This window comes from Psittacula echo (genome assembly GCF_963264785.1).
Source record: "Psittacula echo genome assembly, chromosome: 3".
Lineage (NCBI taxonomy): Eukaryota > Metazoa > Chordata > Aves > Psittaciformes > Psittacidae > Psittacula > Psittacula echo.
Genome location: NC_137736.1, coordinates 7,665,817 through 7,685,869, shown reverse-complemented (window position 1 = coordinate 7,685,869; position 20,053 = coordinate 7,665,817). Strand labels below are relative to the sequence as shown.

Here is a 20,053-nt window from a genome sequence, read left to right as displayed (position 1 = left end):
CCTAATGCTCATCAAATGCTTTCATAGAAAATAAAGCTCTTATCTAAAGAATTTCAGGATTATGCTTAATATGATGCTTAGTTTTTTGTGCTTTTGGAAATCTTTCCTGTCCAGGCCTAAACCAGGCTGCAAGATCGCAAGAGACACCCTTACAACATAAAGTTCAGAGTCTGCTGGTGAATGTTGCAGGACAGCCAAGAACAGAGAAAGTTAAATTACCATCATCCCTTCAGGGGAGAAAACCAAACTCCATACCAAATAAAAAGGTAAAATAACATATTTTTTTGTTAATAATAATATCCTCTCAGTCATCTCTTTTGCATAAAATATTTACTCTGGGGCAATACTGGAAGGTATTTTGAATTTATTTACCTGTATCAGAGACAGTATGGCCAGCAGCACTGGGGAGGCCGCACCTCGAATCCTGTGTTCAGTTCTGAGCCCCTCACTACAAGAGAGACACTGAGGTGCTGGAGCAGGTCCAGAGAAGGGCAATGAAGCTGGTGCAGGGTCTGGAGCACAAGTGTGACGAGGAATGGCTGAGGGACCTGGAGGGGATTTAGTCTGGAGAAGAGAAGGCTCAAGGGGGACCTTATCGGTGGGTGTTGGTCTCTTCTCCCAAGGAACAAGCAATAGAACAAGAGGAGAAGGCCTCAAACTGCACAAGGGGAGGTTTAGACTGGAGATAAGGATCAATTTCTTCCCCAAAAGGCTTGTCAAGCACTGGAACAGGCTGCCCAGGGCAGTGGTGGAATCACCATCCCTGGAAGTTCTCACAAGCCATGTAGATGTTGCACTTAAGGACATAGTTTAGTGAGACTTGGCAGTGCAACGGTAGTGGTTGGACTTGGTCATCTTAAAGGTCCTAAATGATTCTATGGTATAAGTAAGTTTACTGGCAATTCTAAAAGTACCTTTCCTCTCAGCTGTTAGGCCAAACTGTGCACTAGGCATCCACATGAAAACTCCAGAAGAGCAGAACTTCTCCCATTTCCCCTGAGACATCTCAATGGCTTAATAGTCTGAAAACTCAAACCAGTATAAGTTTGCAGACAATACTCAAAGTGCCTCTTCAGTTCTTACTCAAATTAGAATGTCTTTTTGTAATTCTTCAGGATGAGCGACCAGAGGTCAAATGTAGGCTAAGTAACTCCAAACCTACCTTGATGGCCATGGACTTTCTCTGTTATCTAACATTTTAATTCTGTTTGCAAAGGTAGAAGATCCTGTCGCAGGAAAGGTCAACACATCTTCTCTTGCAACAGCAGGACAGCAGCTTAATGGCTTCCATCTCATTCCACCCAGCGTGACACTTGGGGTACTAAAGGAGGGCTGCACCTATGCAGCCACAGTGATCCTGAAGAATGTTGGTGTGAACTTCTCAAGGTTAGTTTGATTTTTTAGTACCTTGGGTTTTAACTGTCCAAATACGCATTGCTTGTTGTCAACCTTCTGATCTGATTAATGTGAGATAACAAATGCTACTCTTATATTTGGAATCATTTAGTAATGACTGACTGGATAGAGGAAATAATGTTAGAAATACTTCAGCAGTAGTTGCATATGAATGTTATCAGGAAGATGGAAAGCAGTAAGGGCCAGCAGGCCCTGGATGCATAGTCCTGGCTCATACAGATGATTTACTCATTCTCACTGAAGTTCTCAGGTTCCAGGATTAAAGTCTTTCACGGAAACCAGTGTTATATTTGGCCGTGGGAAATTGTGCTGGATGCTGCCAGTCAATTGAAATGGGCACAGCTGTATTCAGGCAGACACAGATCTTTTTAGTTGCATTGAGAAACAGCTCCAGTGATGGCAGAATACGTGTCAAATAAAGCATTGATTTGTGCACACATTTTCCTTATTCAGTGCACGGCTCAAACCAGCACTGCACTTGTGTTCCAGTGGAGTGAGGAGAAGTGAGTCCATTTCTAGCCTGCAGTCCAGCAGATTGTCTCTTGCTCTGCATGACAAATCACAGGAAATGATCATATTTACCCAGCTGCAGCTTAAAGAATATATAAATACAGTAAGAAAATGCTTGTGATTGCTCTTCTGTCCTAAAACTCCCCTTTGGAGTCACACTGCACACATGTTCATTCCATCACTGTTGCACCAGCACAGCTCCAGTGGTTTTACTTTAGGCTTATGAGCCCTGTCCTCCCCCATGCATCCACATGACAGAAAAGAGGGCAAAATCTTTTTCTCACCCTCAGTTTGCTCAACTGGACTTGCCTTAGCTGTGCTGTGTGTACCTTGCTTTTTAGCTGAAAGGGGAGCCTGCAACAACAGGTTTCTTATGTCCTTACAGCTTCTGGGCTTCCACCTAAGGTCTGTCACTTCAAAATAGCCACATTTGAATTGTTATAATCCCACCAGCTGGTTTCAGGAATTTCAGTACCTGGTGGGAGGCTTTCATTGCAGATGGCTCAAAAGCCCCAAAGCCAAAACCAAGCTTTTTAAATTGCTGTGTTCCAAGACAGCTGTTCCCACCAAGTTTTCTGTTGTCAGCCTCTCACTCCTCCCTACCCTCAGTTACCTCCTGCAGGTTGAGAGATTCTGATTTTATTTAGCAGTCAACTGGAAGCTGCTATTTAGGCCAATCTCATCCATTTGTCTTTTTTTCTGGGACCAGTCCAGGTCATTCAGAAGCTGGTTCCTCTTAGCACTGGTGATAAATAGTCTTTGTTTTTTCCCTGCAACATTAGCATTGGTTAAGGACAGCAGTAAGGACAGTCAAGGAAAATACCACCATGATTCTGGTAAGTCCAGGCTAGCTTTTAAGCTTTTTAGTTGATGCTTTGACAGGAGAGCTAAGCTGCAAGCTCCTGAATGACAATTCTGAGCTATGTCTGCCTTGACATTAGCAGCCAGAGCTTTTCTATAACAGGGGCAGTAGCTAACTATTGCCTTCCAAATTGTTCATATCATAGTCTAAAGTTGGGACATCCTGATGAAAATTAGTCCAGCTTCTCATAACAGGCCAGGCTCCAGAGAAAGCACAGGAATTCTGATAACCAGTTCAGAAGTCTGCCAGAGCTTTCCATAAGATGGAGCCATATACTAGGAATGCCTCTTCTACTGCCTTTCTTTTAATAGCCTCTGGTGCTGGCACATGCTGGTAACTGTTCTTCAGGTGGAGATGAAAACCAGAGGATAAAGTCCAGAGCCTTGCAAAAGTAGAGGTCGTATCTGCTATGGTGACCTTTAGAGATCTTGACAGTGGAAGTTGTGTGCACAAAAGGGCTGCAGAGATGTGAAACCATCAGTGAGAAATGAAGAAGTGAAACTACTGCCTTAGTGGGTACTGTGAAATTGTTTAAACACAATTTATACTGGTATCAGGCCATCTGCAATAGAATCATATAAAAGAACATTAAATAAAGATTGTGTAGGACTTCTGGGTGTGCAACACGCAGGTGTTTGCCAGGAAGATGTAATGTGCACTTTAGTTTCCTTTGTGTATGCAGGCGGAACATGCTGATGTTTCACATGCTGCTGTAAGGACCAGGCAGTGTAAAGAGGTCTCTGAAGTCTGACTTCAGCCCATTCATCTGTTCCTTCAGGTGTTTCTGTGAGAAACCTGAGCCCTGGGGAGAAGCCTGGGAATAGTGCTGCAGCCCAAGATGTACACTGTGACAGGAAGGATGAGCTAACACATTCTGCTGTTGGGTGCACAATCAGAGGAAGAGCAGACTGGCTGCTTCCCAGCAATGCCTCCTGCCTGCCTGAAACAGCTGCTCCAAACTGATTCTCTTCTCTCTCTGACAGGTTTCGGGTGAAGCAGCCACCTCCACACACAGGACTGAGAGTGATGTACACACCAGGACCTGTAGGTTACACAAACAACCCTTGGCTTTTTATTACCCTCAGGCCATCTTGGGTTCCTCTCCCACCAGCTGGCTGGGAATAAAACTGGCAAGGAATAGATGATTTGTTTAAAGTGGTGCCGCCTTCCACTGTCTCTCTCCTGCCTTCAACCAGGCCTTCCATGCACTCCCAGTCTCAGCCTGTGCCAGAATGCAAAGGGGTGAACATGTGAAGTTCAGTGGAAAGCAGCAGGTGAAACACTGAGATTCAAGAGAGCTTTTCTAGAAGTAAATGGGACACTCTACTACTACCTGAGTTTTCCCATCATTTAGAACAAACATCTGCTCTGTCCTACACCTAGACTTCATCTCCTGTCCCAATACCTTCAAGAACTAAACTCTTCCCTCAACTATTTCTTCTGCTTGCAACTATTCTCCACCTCAAGTCTTATCTAGCAAAGCACCATAGCATGCTAAATTGTCACATTTCTGCCTTTGTTCAGTCCCTCTCTTCACCTGTGTGTGAATAAATACTGTGCTGGTCAGTATCCAGGTCATACCAGGCAATGTTCTTGACAATGCCTTTACAGGCATGGAATCAAGAAACAATGACTTGTGCAAGAAGGCAGTGCCAGAAAGCAGGTGAAACCTCCTAGTCCAGAGCCCTAGCCACAAATCAGTACTTCAAATCATGGTTTGGGTTGAAAGGAACATTACAGCTCATCCAGTTCCAACCCCTGCCACAGGCAGGGACACCTTCCCCTAGAGCAGGTTGCTCCAAGCCCTGTCCAACATGGCCTTGAGCACTGCCAGGGATGGGGCAGCCACAGCTGCTCTGAGCAACCTGTGCCAGTGCCTCAGCAACCTCACAGTAAAAAGAAATTCTTCCTTATATCCAACCTAAATCTCCCCCTCCTTTAGTTTAAAACCATTCCTTGTCCTATTGCAGCAAGCCCTCTCTTCTTGATTCCCAGCTGCCCCAATTCCTTTTCCTTCTGCAACCTAAAAGGAAGTTTAAGGGGAAAAAATACAAACCCCTGGCGATCTCTCAAGCTGCCATGTGAAGAGACATTGGTTTGTGCTGACCTTTCTAGTGAAACAGATACTGGGTGACTGGCAAGCACAAACCCATGTGCTGGGCACTAAGTCTTTAATGTCATCAGAAAACAAGGATCAAGAACCAGCTTCAAAGACTTCTGGAACGGACTGTATATGAAACATAAACCTTACCTGTGAGTAACCCTCTGTCTCTCCTAGGTGGCTGCAGGCTTGCAGGTTGAACTGGAGATTGAGATTTTTGCCATGCTAACTGGAGGGGAAGATACTGGTGGCCTTGAAGAAATCACCCACGATATTGAAATACTAACAGAAACAGAGACTCTTCTTCTGCCCGTGAGAGCAAATATCCTTTGTTGTCTTACTTCCCACACAAACACCTTCTAGCACCAACCCTGGGGACTCTTCAGCTGTCAGGAGCCTTAAGCATCATTCCCAGTGCAGGCTGCTGAGGTAGCAAGAAGCTTTACTGTCCCTTCAGAAACACAAAAATGGGAAGTCTCAAAAGCACAACAAATGAACAGTTTAAGATTCTGACACCAAAAGCAGTTTACATCAGAGGTACAGGGTTTTGGGAAGTGGGGAAAGAAGAACAGTAAGCTCAGAAAAATGTGGCATTTTAAAAAAGAAAAGGAAAATAACAGGAAATCTTTACCACCATCCCTGATTGAAACTCCACCCCAGGTAAGAGCCACCCTTACCAAAGGACAGAGTACTGCAGGGTTCTCTGAGACTGACCAGAGAAACGCTACTGAGTCTTTAATATGCTGTGGAAGTGATATTGAAACCCCCAGATTTACTTCATAGTGACCCCAGGAAGTCTGTCATGCCTGTTGTTGTGGAACTGAGCTAGACATGACTGGTGGCATAGCAGCAAAAGCAGCTCCTGCTCTGTTCCCAGTTACCCAGTCCTTGGACACACAGTTGCAGACAAGCCGTGTGGATGTGGCACTTAAGGACATAGGTTAGTGGGACTTGGCAGTGTGCAGGTAGTGGTTGGACCTTCCCCAGCATTTTGCCTGGTCTTTATTCTTTGAGCTGAAGGCAGTAGTGTAGATTCAAGTTGTTTCACAGCCTTATTTCCAGAGTTCATTCCAGCCTCCACACGTACTATCTTAGTTACAGAAATGGTTTGATCCTTAATATGTTATTCCACCTGTGCTGACCAATGAGACTTATGAGTGTCGCCCACAAGGCTACCCGCAGGGTGGGATGGCAGCAACAGTCCGGGCACTGCCTGCAAGCCCCAAGCCACAGCTCCGGATTACACTACCCTGGAAGCTTTCTAGTTAACAGAAATACCGGATGCAGTGGTACCAGTCACAAATAAAATTACAGTTGTTTTACCTCCTCTTGGCTTCTGTCATCAAACCACCTCACACAACTGACATCACACCGACATGGCGACTTGAGACAAGGAAAGGAAGCACTGGATGACATTAACTAAAGGATGAGTGCAAGAGGTTTAGATTACTGCATGTGCTCAGCTCAGTGGAGGCACTCGCAGCAGAGACTCCCCAGGCCTGTCCCAAACCCTTCACTTGGCTGTCTCCACATTAAACAAGTCATTGAGCCTCCTGGCAGCCAGAGGCTGGATTTTTTGCAGTTCAGCTGTAATAAATCAGCCTCTCTTTATCGCTCTTCACTTTCCAAAACCAAGTCTTACTGTTGACCCTTTGACATTGACAGCAAGTCTAATAGAAGACAGGAGTCTCACAGATACAGAGGGCAACCTTAAACATAAGAGGTTCAAGCACACACAACCCTCTGCACACATTGTTTCATGCAACACATTTCTGTAGCCTTGGAGAGTCAGAGTAGATGGAGAACAGGTAGTGATAAACAGCAACTCTGTGGATGGTTCTTCTCTGCTCAAGAGTCCCCATGTGCCTCATATGTATTAACACTGACATCTTCTTTTAACTTCAGCATCTGTCAGGCTGCCACATTATCCAACAAGTCAGTAAAGAAATCCCAGCTGTAGCTCATTTCCTCCAGAGTAAAAAAAGCAACCACATCAGTCAGTTCTCAACAGAAACTTCACAGAGACATGCACCTCTGACTGCTGCATCTGCTCTAGGACTGCCCAGAGTACAGCAAACAGCTCTTTCCTATTTAAATATCCTCTTACCTTTTCCAGCGTGGAATTTTACCTCCGGATTAACATGCAATTATAGTCTAAGAACAGCAAATGTGGGGCCTCATCATAGCTGCCATCACCATGGCCAAATCTCCCTTCTGTTCTGACAGTATTTTTGCGACTTGACAGCTACTCTATGCTACCCAAGTAACTGTACCAAATGCCTCTTGGAACACTCCTCTCCACAAAATCTCCTGGACTCAAAACCATACCCATCTCAAACATGTCAAGGGACTCCGGACTGGCTGGTTTAGTCTCACAAAATATGAAACCATGACACTCCAAACATAAGTCTTGGATTTGGTTAAACAGTCATGTTCAACCATCCACAACAGAAATAGTTCAGTCATTGCAGAGGCACTGTGACAACTGCTTAAGTTGGTATCACCTTTTCCAGGTGGTTGTCAGCAGTCAGTGATTCTCTCTATTGAGATCTAGAAACCTCCCTACAATATTCAACTTGATCACAAATTTACCACATCTCCTAGTAGAGACCAACAAGCAAAAATCCCTGAAGCATCATCTGACCCAACTTAGTCATTTATGTTTTCTTAGGTATTTATATTTAAAACAGTTCATAAAGATTCTCTTAATATACTCAAAATCAAATACTGCACAGGAAGCTGCCCATGAAAGCCTTCAGCATTCCCAAGTAGACTGCAAATCCTGAACTCAATGGGCATGATATTTATGCCACTCAATTTGAAAGAAAAAGCAAACCCTTAATCTAGTTGAAGCCCATGTGAGAACCCTTTTCTCATGTTGCTCCTTTCCAACAGCAGAGAGGCCAGTTCTACTGAAGTCAGTCTATAGCCAACCATGGTACTCGCACACCACCTGTGAATAATCTTATGGAAACATCTCAACATAGACTTGTTCATTTATTTAATCAAATTAACACAGGTGTTTGGAAAGGACCTTAAGATCATCCAGTTCCAACCCCCTGCCATGGGCAGGTTGATTAAGGCCCTGTCCAGCCTGGCCTTGGACACTGCCAGGGATGGAGGATTTACCAATTCTCTGTGCCACCATAGGCTTAACTTTCTGGGTGTTCACCTAGTTTTAGTTAGCTGCAGCCACCAGATGCAGATTACGAGTACACAAAGTGACACTTCATGTATCTATATATTGTGTATATATATAATATATATATGTACATGTATATATTTATATAAATTATATATATTATTATATATATTATATATATATTTTATATATATTTGTGTCTATCTATATATTTATGACAGGCAGAGAGGGACTGACAGAAAGGGATTATTCTTGTCATAGCTCACTTAGTCTCAGCTCTGATAGTTTTCAGATACTCTCTGCACATCTCTTTGTAGTGGAAGACTGAGCCACTTAGAGATGGCCTTTCCTCCCTCCTTTGTTCCCACTGACACAGTAGTGACTAAAAGAAACATCTCAGTCTCTTTATGAGACACTGTATTTGTATATCCAAGTTCAGTTCTGCTTTCTATTCATTTCCAATGAGGTGCTTTCCTGTGCTTTTCCTTTTCCCAGCATGTGACATGAGAGATGGGGAATTTTCCTTGCTACATGCACATAACTTGTCCCCTAAACACTTTACAGTGACCAAGAATCCCATGATCAGGGATTAAATAATAGCTTTCAGCCTGAAAGATGAATGCCAGATTCGGACTCCTCCATCCACACTGGTGAGACACAAATTCTAATTCAGGTTTGTAAATCCAGGGAACTGCACCTAAGAAAGGGCACGCTGAGGTACCCAAGGATATCAGGATTCTGGCACAGGACAGACCTCTTCCATTTAAAGCATGTGCTGAGCTCCCACCACAGCTGAGTTCTTTACTCGCGTTTTCCACTGTGTCACCAGACATAGCTATTTGTCTATCAGCCCTTTGAATCAGATTTGACTTATAAACCTGGCTGAAAGCCAGATCAGGAATGTGCTAAACCACATATATACCCAGCTGGCTCTGCTGATTTCTGCCCTGATGCTTTTCAGGTTTGTACAGACACAGCCACAGTCCACTCCATCACCATGGCCGAATCTCCCTTCTGTTCTGACAGTCTTTTTTGCAACTTGACAGGTAATCTATGCTACCCAAGTAACTGTACCAAATGCCTCTTGGAAGTGCATTCTGGGCACTGAGGCCACTGCTGCCTGGACATACTGGTCACAAGTGGTAGAAATCAGACAAGAAGCTCAATGGGGAAGCCTGTGTCAGCACCAGTGGAGAGAGGACAACTAATGTCTACCACCTCAAAGACCTTTTCTTCCAAGGATTCTGCCCAAATCCCAGTAACAGCACAAAGGTGAAGGAATTCCACCTCTACCGACTTAGGTCAGAGGAGACACCCATCATCATCATGAGAAGATGACTCTGCATCCCAAGTGTCTCTTCTATACCACCATCTACATTCTTCTATACCACCATCTACATCCTTGTCATCGGTCCCTCAATTTGTGTGCACTTCTAATCATCTTTTGCCTCCCAGACCTCCCAGAGGGTCATCCCACAGCAGCTCTTTACATAGGTTCTGTAACATTCATAGCCCTGGCATGAAGGTAAACAGAGCACATCACACAGACGCATAGTGTCAGCCTTCCCTTGTGGTACCTGGTTTTGGTATCTCTTTCCTCAGTCACCACTGCTGAATGTCCACTGCTGAAGCCACCCCCCCCCCAATCTGCAACCCTTTTGTTTCCTAGTGGACTAGCACATTTCAGCAGCAGCCGAAGATGTCAACTGAAGTTACCAACACAATTCATCATCCTACAGAGTCTCCTCTCCCTCCCACTGCTGAGGGTCTCCTTTGGGAGAAATAAAGAAATAGAACAGAATACAATGGAATGGAACAGAATAGGTCAGGATGGAGACATGTCTGAATGGAGCTGGTTTATGACAAGTTTCATCCATATCTGGACAAATATAAAATCACAGAGGCACCCAGAAACAACTGTCAGCTGTATGGAGACTGCTATTCCCATAAAGACTGTGACACCCATATCCTGGTGCTGCTGCAAGTTACCCAGACTCGGAAGCAGCAAGTGAACCATCAGTCCCCTGACATAGTTATTTACTAACAACAGTTATTCTAATAGGCATGGTTATTACACCTGAGGTGCTGCCAAGAGACTGACCAAGTGAACTGTTTGCCCTGTGTGTAATTGCTAGGAACAGAAAATCAAAGACAGGAACAACTGGGATGCAATTAGAAGTCCACATGAAGCTCAAGTTAGAAAGAAGTCCTGCTCTGAGTACCCAACTCACACACACAAATCCAAAAGTCAGAAAACTACTCAGAAGCAGCCCCTACAGCATCCACCAAACCAGTGATTACTGGTAAAAAAGACAGCATGTACTACAAACTAGTAACTTTCCAGGAGCAGCAGAGCCTTGCTCACTCTATCCTGCCCCACAACACCTGCTGTGAAAATAAACCTTTTATCTGATACAGGACAGGTACAACACTACAACAATTCACTGCAATTTCTGAAGACTGGAGCAAGTATAATGCAAACAACCCAGGCTTCTCATACTCAGCCTTCCAACTGTAAGGAATATCACAAGCCTGGATAGCAGCCCTTTCATTTGCTCCCATAGATTTTATTCTCTCAGAATAAAAAAAAACCCTTTGAGAACTGACACACAAGGCAAGGCAGTTGAGGCTTTACAGAGAAATATCAGGACAAAACTCCATGAACAAAAGTTGTTTCATAAAGCATATATAAATATGACTTTAATAGAGGGCAGCCATATTTTCCCATCCCATCAAGAAGTGAGTGGCTGCAGATCAAGTTCTCACACTTGAGCACAAGTCACTCAGCTTTGCCCAGAAGCTCTGAGCACTGCCACAAACCACCAGTAGGTGTCAAAGCAGCATGAAATCCTGCGAGCTGCCTTCCCCAGCCAGGGCATGGTCTCCCCAGCACTCCATATACAGGATTCACTCCGTTGAGACCACACTGTCAGAAGGAGCTGATTTCTTCTTCAGGAGAAATCACCCCCATTTCACACAGCCACCTCAGAAACAGTTTACATGCATGCATTTGCAGCAGTCTACAGAGAGCTCATCTCAGAGACAACAGTTCTGAGCTGAGGTTATATGCTGGGCTATACCACATGGGGAGCAAACAGGCTTTGTCCCAGTCACCAGACATCATCACAGCTATTCAGCCACAAGAAAACTTCCAGGGCCAGCACTGAGGCTACACAACCCCATTCAGCTGCTCTGGGTCTTGGGCAGCAGATGCTAAAGCACTGCAAGAATCATCTTCTCCTTCTTCTTCCTCTTCCTCCTCTTCTCCTCAAAACGGTCAGTAGCATCAGCAAAAAATGTCACCTCATCCTTGGCCTCAATCTCTCTCTTCAGGTACTGAAGTCCAGCCATGTTGAATCCCAGCACATCCTGCAAACAGACCAGCACCACGCTGTTGGGCATATAACAAGCTTGTTTGGGGGCAGAGGGTCCTGCACTGGCCACCCTCTACTAAGAAATGATGAAAGCAAAATAGCCCACAGATTTAAATAAACCAGCATTCTTTACATGTCAACTTTAGCTGAGTAGGAAAACAGTCAGTCCTGCACCTTGTTCCCCACAGTTCTCTCAAGAGCAGCTATAATCCACACTATTTCCTGAAAGACAAGATGCTGGCAGGCACTAGTTGCATCATTTGTGATATTAGTAGCCCACAGAAAAGCCCAAGAGAAATAGAGTTTATTTACCTCCAACATAAGAAACTAGCAAGCCAGAGCCCAAATACTCAAACAAATTCAAGAGTAAATGAGGGAGGGAGCACAGGTGCAGGCTCATCACTGGGCAGTCTCCCACATCAGCAGAACATACGGAAAATGCTTCCTGTTTGCAGCAGAGGAAGGCAGAATGGGCTCAGACCCCCAACCAACTTTCCCACTGGACACCACAGACAACACACGCTCCCAGACACTAGCCCATCCTCTTACTCCAGATGCCAGGGGGAGGGTGCAACACTCACCCGGGCCTCACTGACTCTGGAGATGGTGGTTTTCTTCAGGTTTTCTATTACAGTCACCAGCATGTGGTTGCCTGTGATCTGTCCAAAATGTATCCTGGAAACAAAGCAGGCAGTGATGTACTGCAGTATTATTGTTGGAAACATCAGAAAGCCCTCACTTCAGCCTCTGTGTGTTCTGGACACAGGATTTTTCTTATATTAGGCCAGCCAGGCATAGGCAGATTGACCCGGAAAAACTATTTTCTGAAGCTTTCTTTAAGTGGTTCAAGGGGAAGGTCTCTATCAGGCACTCCCTGAGGACACAGGCTCTGCAATGACCCTATGCAAGTCAACAGTGCCTTGATGCAGGATCTTTATACAATGAGTCTTCAGAGACCAGGACCAGCAACCCCATCTGGGCACTTCAACATTCTGCATCCAGTCAATCCATTCCCACACACTGTTTGCTGCAGCTGCAGTGATTCCTTACCTCCTGCAGAGACCACATCTTTATTCCCAACAATGCCTCCCAAGAGCTCCAGACCCAGAGATATAAGAGAAAGCCCACTACTGATCGGAGCCCTGTCAGGGCTGTCTCAGGTTCAGGTTTTGGACAGCAACAGCAACCAAACTGACACTAACAGATCCATCTGGGCAGATGAAAGACTCACTTGAGCAGGAAGAGGAGAGCTCGGCACAGGAGTTCAATATCTGAGCCCAGGTGAATATACTCATTGAACAGTCTGAGCAGGTCAGGGACATAGGAGAAGGGCAGCACCAGAAGAGACTCTTCCAGCTCACTGAGGAGAAAGCAAAGGGATAGAAGCGTTAGAATAGAAGCATTAGTTAGCTGATAGAATCTCAGCCACTGCACTGCTACAGATGAGCAGGAAGCACTTCTGTATAGGTAGGTTCTGACACAAAAGCTGTGCTAAGCAAGACTGCTGCTCTTTGACTGCCCACAAAGCACAGTGCACCTTCACAGACTACAGCCCAGGTCAGCAGATACCTTCTGGCACAGGAAGCAGGCACACACCCTTCTCTCCTCAGCATTCCCAAGCTGCTCTTCACATAAATGTGCACTTCCAAGCAGCCAACTCTCATACACAAGCTCCATCCAGCACTCCCCATGGAAGTAACAATCTCCATTTCCCAATTCCATGCATGAGGCTGCCAGGAACAGAACTCAAGACTCTCTAGCACTGCCCAAACCCAGCATGAGAGACTGCTGCAGGAACCCAGCCAGTCCCAGGCCCAGAAATGCAATACTTGGTCACAAAGCTGTTCAGCCATAAGGCTCTCAGGACTCACCTTGACTTGACCTTCTTGAAAACTTCTAGCACGTATGCAGAAGGCTGTAACACAGGAAAGAACCAGCTCTGCATACCAAGAAACATTCCAGGACAAACATCTGCCTTAAGGTCTGTTTCACCCAGTTACAAACATGCAATCACATCTTGTGAGATGAACAGATCAGGCTGACTACAGCAAAGAGAAAACTCCTTCAGCTTCAATCAGTCTGAGAAGTTCTCCCCCCCATAACATAGCCCCAGTCTTCTCAGATACCCTGAGCTGGTGAAGAATATTGTGAAAATTGAAGTTTATATTCAAGCAGCTAAATCATCTCATATGCAGTTCAATGGATCCTGTACAACCTGGAACGAAAAGCCTGGTGAAACAGACCAATTACAGAGATAAAACCTTACACAAACTCATCTCCCAAAGACTGAATTCCTGCTTACCTGCTTAAAGTGTTTGGCAGATGCAGAGCAGAGATGAGAATTGCCATAGTAAAGTGCCTGACTACTAATTCATAGGATTTCATTCACTTCCATTCAGTCTATTCAACTTGTAATTAAATATACCTATATTCACAGGGGAGGGGACAGAAGGGCTCTTATAAGGTGCTTACAGGTGGTTAGAAGGAAGACAAAAGGCTGTTCCATCTAGCATTGACATACTCCTCAGAGAAGGTGAGAATGAAAAAAACAAGGATCTTCTTAAGGGTAATTCAAAATGCTATCCAGGAGTACACATTGGAATAAACCAGGAAAACCAAAACAGAATCAGTAACTGCTGTACCAATGCCACAGAAATAAGCCTGGGCAGCTACCACATAGCCCTGCCTTGCTCAGAGCTACCCTGCTGTGGTTACAACTGCACAGGCAGCGATTTAGGGTCAGAAAGCCTTCATGTGCTTCCAGCTCCCACTTCTTGAGTCAAGGCAACACAGTAGGTATGCTGGGACAAGTGCTGGACAAGCAGCATCTCTCTCAAGAAAAAGGGTAAGTGACGGTCAGTACATGAAGTCTTTCTGTTCATGGTCTGACATACTGAATGCTTATCACGGTCAACTCACCAACAGGACATGTAATAACTTGTGGCTTATGTTTTTACTCAGTAGACTAGCACATTCTTCCAAGGCTTTGGAAACAGGTTCAAATCCCCTTCTTTGTACAATAATATTTAATTAAACATTACCTGCTTCCAAAGAATTTTGCTAGCTACTGAGCCATAGGATTTCATTCACCCCTCTTCAATCTATTCCACTCACATTTAAATATGCCTCTAGTTCACAGAGGGAGAGAATGGCTCTAAGTGTTTATTGCTGTCACAGGGTGGGAGTCACAGTGATATGGGTGCTCCATCATGCATTCCCAGGAATGCTCAGGTATTTTGGGTAACATGGCACAGCTCCTCTGGAGTATGCTATATCATGGCAACTGCACCCACCTGGCAGCAGGCGCAGGAAGGGTTTGAACTAGCTTTCCCACATCTTGGAGAATACTGTCAACTGCTAGCTCATGGTAAGGTCCATGATAAGGTCACGGCTACCATCAGGGTTATGTTTAACCCTGATGGGGTGAAAGATTTGTAACACCTCCAGGATATTGAAAAATATCAAAAACCACCACCACAAAACCCCCAAATTGTGTTCACTTTGCACAAGCAGAAGTGCTGAGTTTTCACTTCAAGTTGAACCATGTAGTTCCACAGCAACCCAGTGTTTTGGCTCAGCCTGCAAATGAACCAGCCCCACTCCAGCTGAGAATGGGCCACAGCCACTGGGCCTTCCACTTACTGTAATATTTCCATAGGCACGGAGGATGGGATTGACAGGACAGGCAACCTGGAGACACAGAATGGTTTAGAATAAGGTAGGTGTATGCGTACAAATGCATATTCACAGAGAAAACTTAAATCTGCAGTAATAAGAGAGCTTTTATCAAGTATCTTCCTGCAATTTCACCTCCACCCTCCCAAGAACATCAATGTTGGCTCATGGTCATCCTGCCGTCCACTAGGACCCCCAGGTCCCTCTCCCCTACACTACTCTCTAACAGATCGCTCCCCAACCTATATTGGAACCTGGGGTTGTTCCTGCCCAGATGCAGGGACTGCATTATCCCTTGTTATATTTCATCAAATTTCTCCCTGCCCAACTCTCCAGCCTGTCCAGGTCCCGCTGGATGGCAGCACAGCCTTCTGGCGTGTCAGCCACTCCTCCCAGCTTAGTGTCATCAGCAAACTTGCTGACAGTACACTCAATTCCCTCATCTAAATCATTGATGAATATGTTAAATAATACTGGTCCCAGTACTGACCCTTGAGGCACTCCACTAGATACAGGCCTCCAACTAGACTCCGCCCCATAGACTACAACTCTCTGGCTTCTGTCCTTCAGCCAGTTCGCAGTCCACCTCACTACCTGATCATCCAGGCAACACTTCCTCAATGTAGCTATGAGGATGCTGTGGGAGACTGTGTCAAATGCTTTGCTGAAGTCAAGGTAGACCACGTCCACCGCTCTGCCATCATCCATCCACAATGTTATTTCCTCATAAAAGGCTATGAGGTTGGTCAAGCATGACTTCCCCTTGGTAAAGCCATGTTGACTGCCCCTCATAACCCTCTTATCCTTGACATGCCTTAAGATGGCATCAAGGATAAGGTGTTCCATCACTTTCCCAGGGATGGAGGTGAGGCTGACCGGTCTATAGTTACCCGGGTCCTCCTTCTTGCCCTTTTTGAAGACTGGAGTGACATTTGCTTTCCTCCAGTCCTCAGGCACCTCTCCCATTTCCCAAGACTTGGTAAAGATGATGGATATTGGATACACCCAATACCCTTGGGACTGCCACATTCCTCAGTCTTTTACCTCTTTTCCTGCAGCTTTGCATATGGCCTTGTGCTCCTTCAGTTTTGCCATCTCTTCTCTATACAGCTCAATAGCTTCCATGACCCGCTCAGCCTGTACAGCACAGGAACAGCACATTAGTGACACCAGAGAAGCCAAAGAAAATATCAAGTCCTACTGGACAAATGAAGGTGGGAGCAGAGAGCCTGATGTGGAGAATCACAGGACATCTGCCTCAGAAAGCTAACCTCTGTTCCAGACTGCACCACTACTCTGAGCATGTCAATCAGGTCCTGAAGATGTCAGAACACAATCTGCATCAAAAAGGAGCATGAACATCAGGTCAAAGGAGGTGATCCTGTCCCTCTACACTGCTCTCATGAGACCCCACTTGCAGCACTGTGTGCAGTTCTGGTGTCCTCAACATAAGAAGGACATGGAGCTGTTGGAACAAGTTCAGAGGAGGCCACAAGGATGATCAGGGGCTGGAGCACCTCCTGTATGAAGACAGGCTGAGAAAGTTGGGGCTGTTCAGCCTGGAGAAGAGAAGACTGCGTGGAGACCTCATAGCAGCCTTCCAGTATCTGAAGGGGGCTTACAAGGGTGCTGGAGAAGGACTCTTCATCAGGGACTGTAGCGATAGGACAACGGGTGACGGCTTCAGACTTAAACAGGGGAAGTTCAGGTTAGATATAAGGAAGAAGTTCTTCACTGTGAGGGTGGTGAGCCCCTGGAACAGGTTCCCCAGAGAAGTGGTAAATGCCCCATCCCTGGCAGTGTTCAAGGCCAGGATGGACAGAGCCTTGGGCGACATGGTCTAGTGTGAGGTGTCCCTGCCCATGGCAGGAGGTTGGAACTGGATGATCTTAAGGTCCTTTCTGACCCAAACCATTCTGTGATTTCCCCCACTGCCCTGGGTACTCTCTGCTGCAGCTTCAATTGTTGCCTTGACACTGAACTCCCACTCCCTACCCAAGCAAGCAGCACGCCTCTGAAGCAAAGTCAGGGTCAGGCCATTTTGACTACTCAGATTAACGATCTCCTCTGTACTTACAAGAGCACCAGACCATTGAAATCTGTGCCATGAAATTACCCATCCCCACACCTTCCTGGTGCACCTTCTGCCTCAGGCACTGCAATACATTTCTACCTTCCACAGATGCCCACAAGACCGAGCAGCCCTTTGGGGAGCAGCCTGGATCCTAGAGAACATCTCAGGTGCCTTGCTCTTTTGGGCTGCATACCCCAAAGGGCAAGAGCAGCCCCATCTGTCCCACACATGACAAGCAGAGAAAGCTGCAGCTACAGGAACCTCATGTGTTCCCTGGAGAGGTCTGGGAATTCCTGGTGCCTGACTCTTCAGAGTCAGACCCTTCCCTGTGGGCCACGGAGGAGGACAGACTGCTCTTGCATGCATGGTAAACTGCCTTTATGTGACAGCACAGGTTACTCTTTCAAACTGATGCTCCAACCCTTGAGAGATTGCTGAGGCTCAAAGCAGTGCTGGCAGACCCACACGATCTTACCGCTTTGATGGTTTCAATGGTCTTCTTTCCTGCCAGCCCAGTCTCTCCTTGTGTCTCTCCAGCCACCTGCAAAATACAGAGTCTGCATCCTACCACAATCCATATTAAGAAAAACAGCCCCATTCCCTAAACTGGTGGTTTATCTGGGAAAATACTGTACTCGTCAAGTGCATAGCTCCTTCTGAGGAACAGAGGTGCTGTGCGTTAGTATGCTCTGGTAGGTAGGTAAACACAGTTCTTGTTCTGCCAACAGAGGCTGAGTAATACAACCAGCAGTACAATCCAAGCACCTAAGCAAGAGGGATTAGGCTCCCCCACCAATCCTGCATCACATGGAGTTGGAAGCAGAGTCAGAAGACAGCCATGGTACAGAGCTGGTGTGAACCTGGACATTGGAGACAGCAAGGCCTACAGCACAGCAAGGCTTCAGTGTCCACAGCTACTGTGTGTTTGGCCAGCTCCACACACTCTCCTGAAATTGTGTGTGTGAAGTACCAGAGTCAACTGCACCTTGGGACAACTACAGCTTCATCAGCACCTTCCCTCCTGCACCTCCTCAAAGCAGTGAGAATACCAGTCCTCTCTGACACCTCTTCTCTGCCTCTTACAGAAGTAGTTATTCCAGCATCTGTACAGTCAGACTGACACACACTCACTGCAACTCACCACAGGCTGCTCTTCCTTCGCCACACTCTCTTCATATTCAGCTTCTCGTTCCTACAGTGGAGGAGAACACAATGTATTAACAGAGGTGAGCAGGCACCAAGCAAGGGCACAAATCCCTCCAGACTAGTTAAGCAAGGGAACTTGCACCTTCATGCAGCTTGTTGCAGAACCAGGACAAATCAGCAGGGATCAACAAGAACAGTGCAAAATACCCACTTGTCCCTGGTCCCAACCTCACAGAGAACTCTGGAATCTCCCAGACTGAAAGAAATCAAGGTCTTTGCTCTGGATGCAGGAATAGATAGACAGGCCACCAAGCTGAGATGGAGACAACAGCAGTTCACCACCAGACCTTCCATCTGGCACATAACACAGAGGATCCTAGAAAAGTCCCTAGGGTTATCCTAGCTTGCAAGAGGAGTCTCCTGTCTGGCACCTCTCACGTCAACAGGGCCCCTTCGGTGTGTAATTCACTACTAGTGTATTCATGCCCACCTTGTTACTCAAACTTGACCCAAACAACACTTTTCTGGCATCTGGAGAGAGCAGCGCTGTCTCTGCTCTCCTTTTACCATCACCATTCCTAGCACACCAACCCCTGAACATCAAGATGCTGCCGATGGGTCACCTCAGATTTCATATCAAGACAAGTCTCTGAGCAATCTGATACAGCTTCAAGGTGATCCTGCGGTGAGCAAGGGGTTGGACTGGACTCTGACAACAGTGTTTCCATCCTACTTAAGTCTTTCTGCAAGTCTATGATTCACATATATATATGCTACATGAATATATGCTTAAAATGGAGAACGGGCTTATTCCCTCCTCCCTGAGCTTTGGGGCCTGTCTCTAAAATAGAATAGACCTGTCATTGTTGGAAAAGGGGAAAACAAAACAAACTGCATTTAACAGGAGCAGTGCTCTCCATCACTCCACAACAGCCACCTGCTGAGCTGCCTACAAAGCACACACATTGAAAGGAGCACAGGAGAATAAGAGGTCAAACAGTGTAGACAACTGACCTGTTGAAAAACACAGCTCTAGAGTAAAGTCTGAGAAGCAAGAGAGAGGCAAAGCAGACAGCAAGTCAGTCAGGCATCTGCAATGCAGCAGACAAGCAAGCACCTGCAGCATCTGCAGTGCTCTCTCTAGACAGCTCAGGGCAACAGTCCCATTGTACAAAAGGTGCCAGTCAACCCTAGGCACCTCGACACCAGGCTGTGGTTAGCAGTGAGGAACCTGCCAAGTGTGGAGCCAGACTCCTCCACAGTGAAAAACAAAGAGAAAACAGTTGTCTTTGGCACGAAGGACACAATTCTCACCATCTCCCTCTCCTCTTCCAGAACAAGTGGCTCCCTCGTCCTTTCCCAGAGGCGCAGGGACTTGTCATGGGATGCCGACACCACGTAGTCTCCATTGGGACTGAGTGCCAAACACCAAACCTCCTTGTGATGCCCCTGTGTGGCAGACAGAAGAGGTTAGACAAGAATACCACCCAGCTCCCACTCCTGAGGAAAGTGCTGCTCATAAAGGAATAATGCTTGCTTCCAACAGTCTCTAAAATTTCCTACCTCCAGTGTCTGGATGTGCTCAAATTTATCTGCATCCCACTGCTTAATCTTGCTGTCCTTCCCAGCTGTGAAGAAGAGATGGGATTTCGCCACAAACTGCAGATACATCACACTGAAAGGGAAAAAGGCTGAAATTCACCCACCTGGGGAACACTGCAGACCTACCCCCACATAATGCTGGACAAAAGGG

General features: G+C 46.0%; 2 protein-coding genes across 3 annotated transcripts in view; one reads left to right on the top strand and one right to left on the bottom strand.

Annotated features, from left to right (window-relative positions):
* Positions 1–6,158, top strand: part of SPAG17 (sperm associated antigen 17) — a gene marked incomplete at both ends in the record, with an annotated part of 104,477 nt that extends 98,319 nt beyond the window's left edge. The window contains 5 exons of the mRNA XM_080612689.1: positions 115–266; positions 1,217–1,386; positions 3,772–3,832; positions 5,067–5,220; positions 6,031–6,158. Of these exons, the coding sequence (XP_080468815.1) occupies positions 115–266; positions 1,217–1,386; positions 3,772–3,832; positions 5,067–5,220; positions 6,031–6,158 (665 nt within the window). The remainder of the gene's footprint in view (positions 1–114; positions 267–1,216; positions 1,387–3,771; positions 3,833–5,066; positions 5,221–6,030) is intronic.
* A 4,446-nt stretch (positions 6,159–10,604) lies between these two features.
* Positions 10,605–20,053, bottom strand: part of WDR3 (WD repeat domain 3) — a 24,142-nt gene continuing 14,693 nt past the window's right edge. Inside the window, exons 17-26 of one of the 2 annotated variants that reach the window (XM_080613025.1) lie at positions 19,864–19,975; positions 19,615–19,749; positions 18,296–18,346; positions 17,630–17,695; positions 16,125–16,217; positions 15,048–15,095; positions 13,277–13,320; positions 12,637–12,765; positions 11,987–12,080; positions 10,605–11,400 (exon numbers count right to left, since the gene is read on the bottom strand). In XM_080613025.1, coding sequence (XP_080469151.1) covers positions 11,245–11,400; positions 11,987–12,080; positions 12,637–12,765; positions 13,277–13,320; positions 15,048–15,095; positions 16,125–16,217; positions 17,630–17,695; positions 18,296–18,346; positions 19,615–19,749; positions 19,864–19,975 — 928 coding nt within the window. In that variant the 3' untranslated portion in view covers positions 10,605–11,244. Of the gene's footprint in view, positions 11,401–11,986; positions 12,081–12,636; positions 12,766–13,276; positions 13,321–15,047; positions 15,096–16,124; positions 16,218–17,629; positions 17,696–18,295; positions 18,347–19,614; positions 19,750–19,863; positions 19,976–20,053 lie in introns of those variants that run through there. The other variant, XM_080613026.1, reaches the window with a different exon arrangement.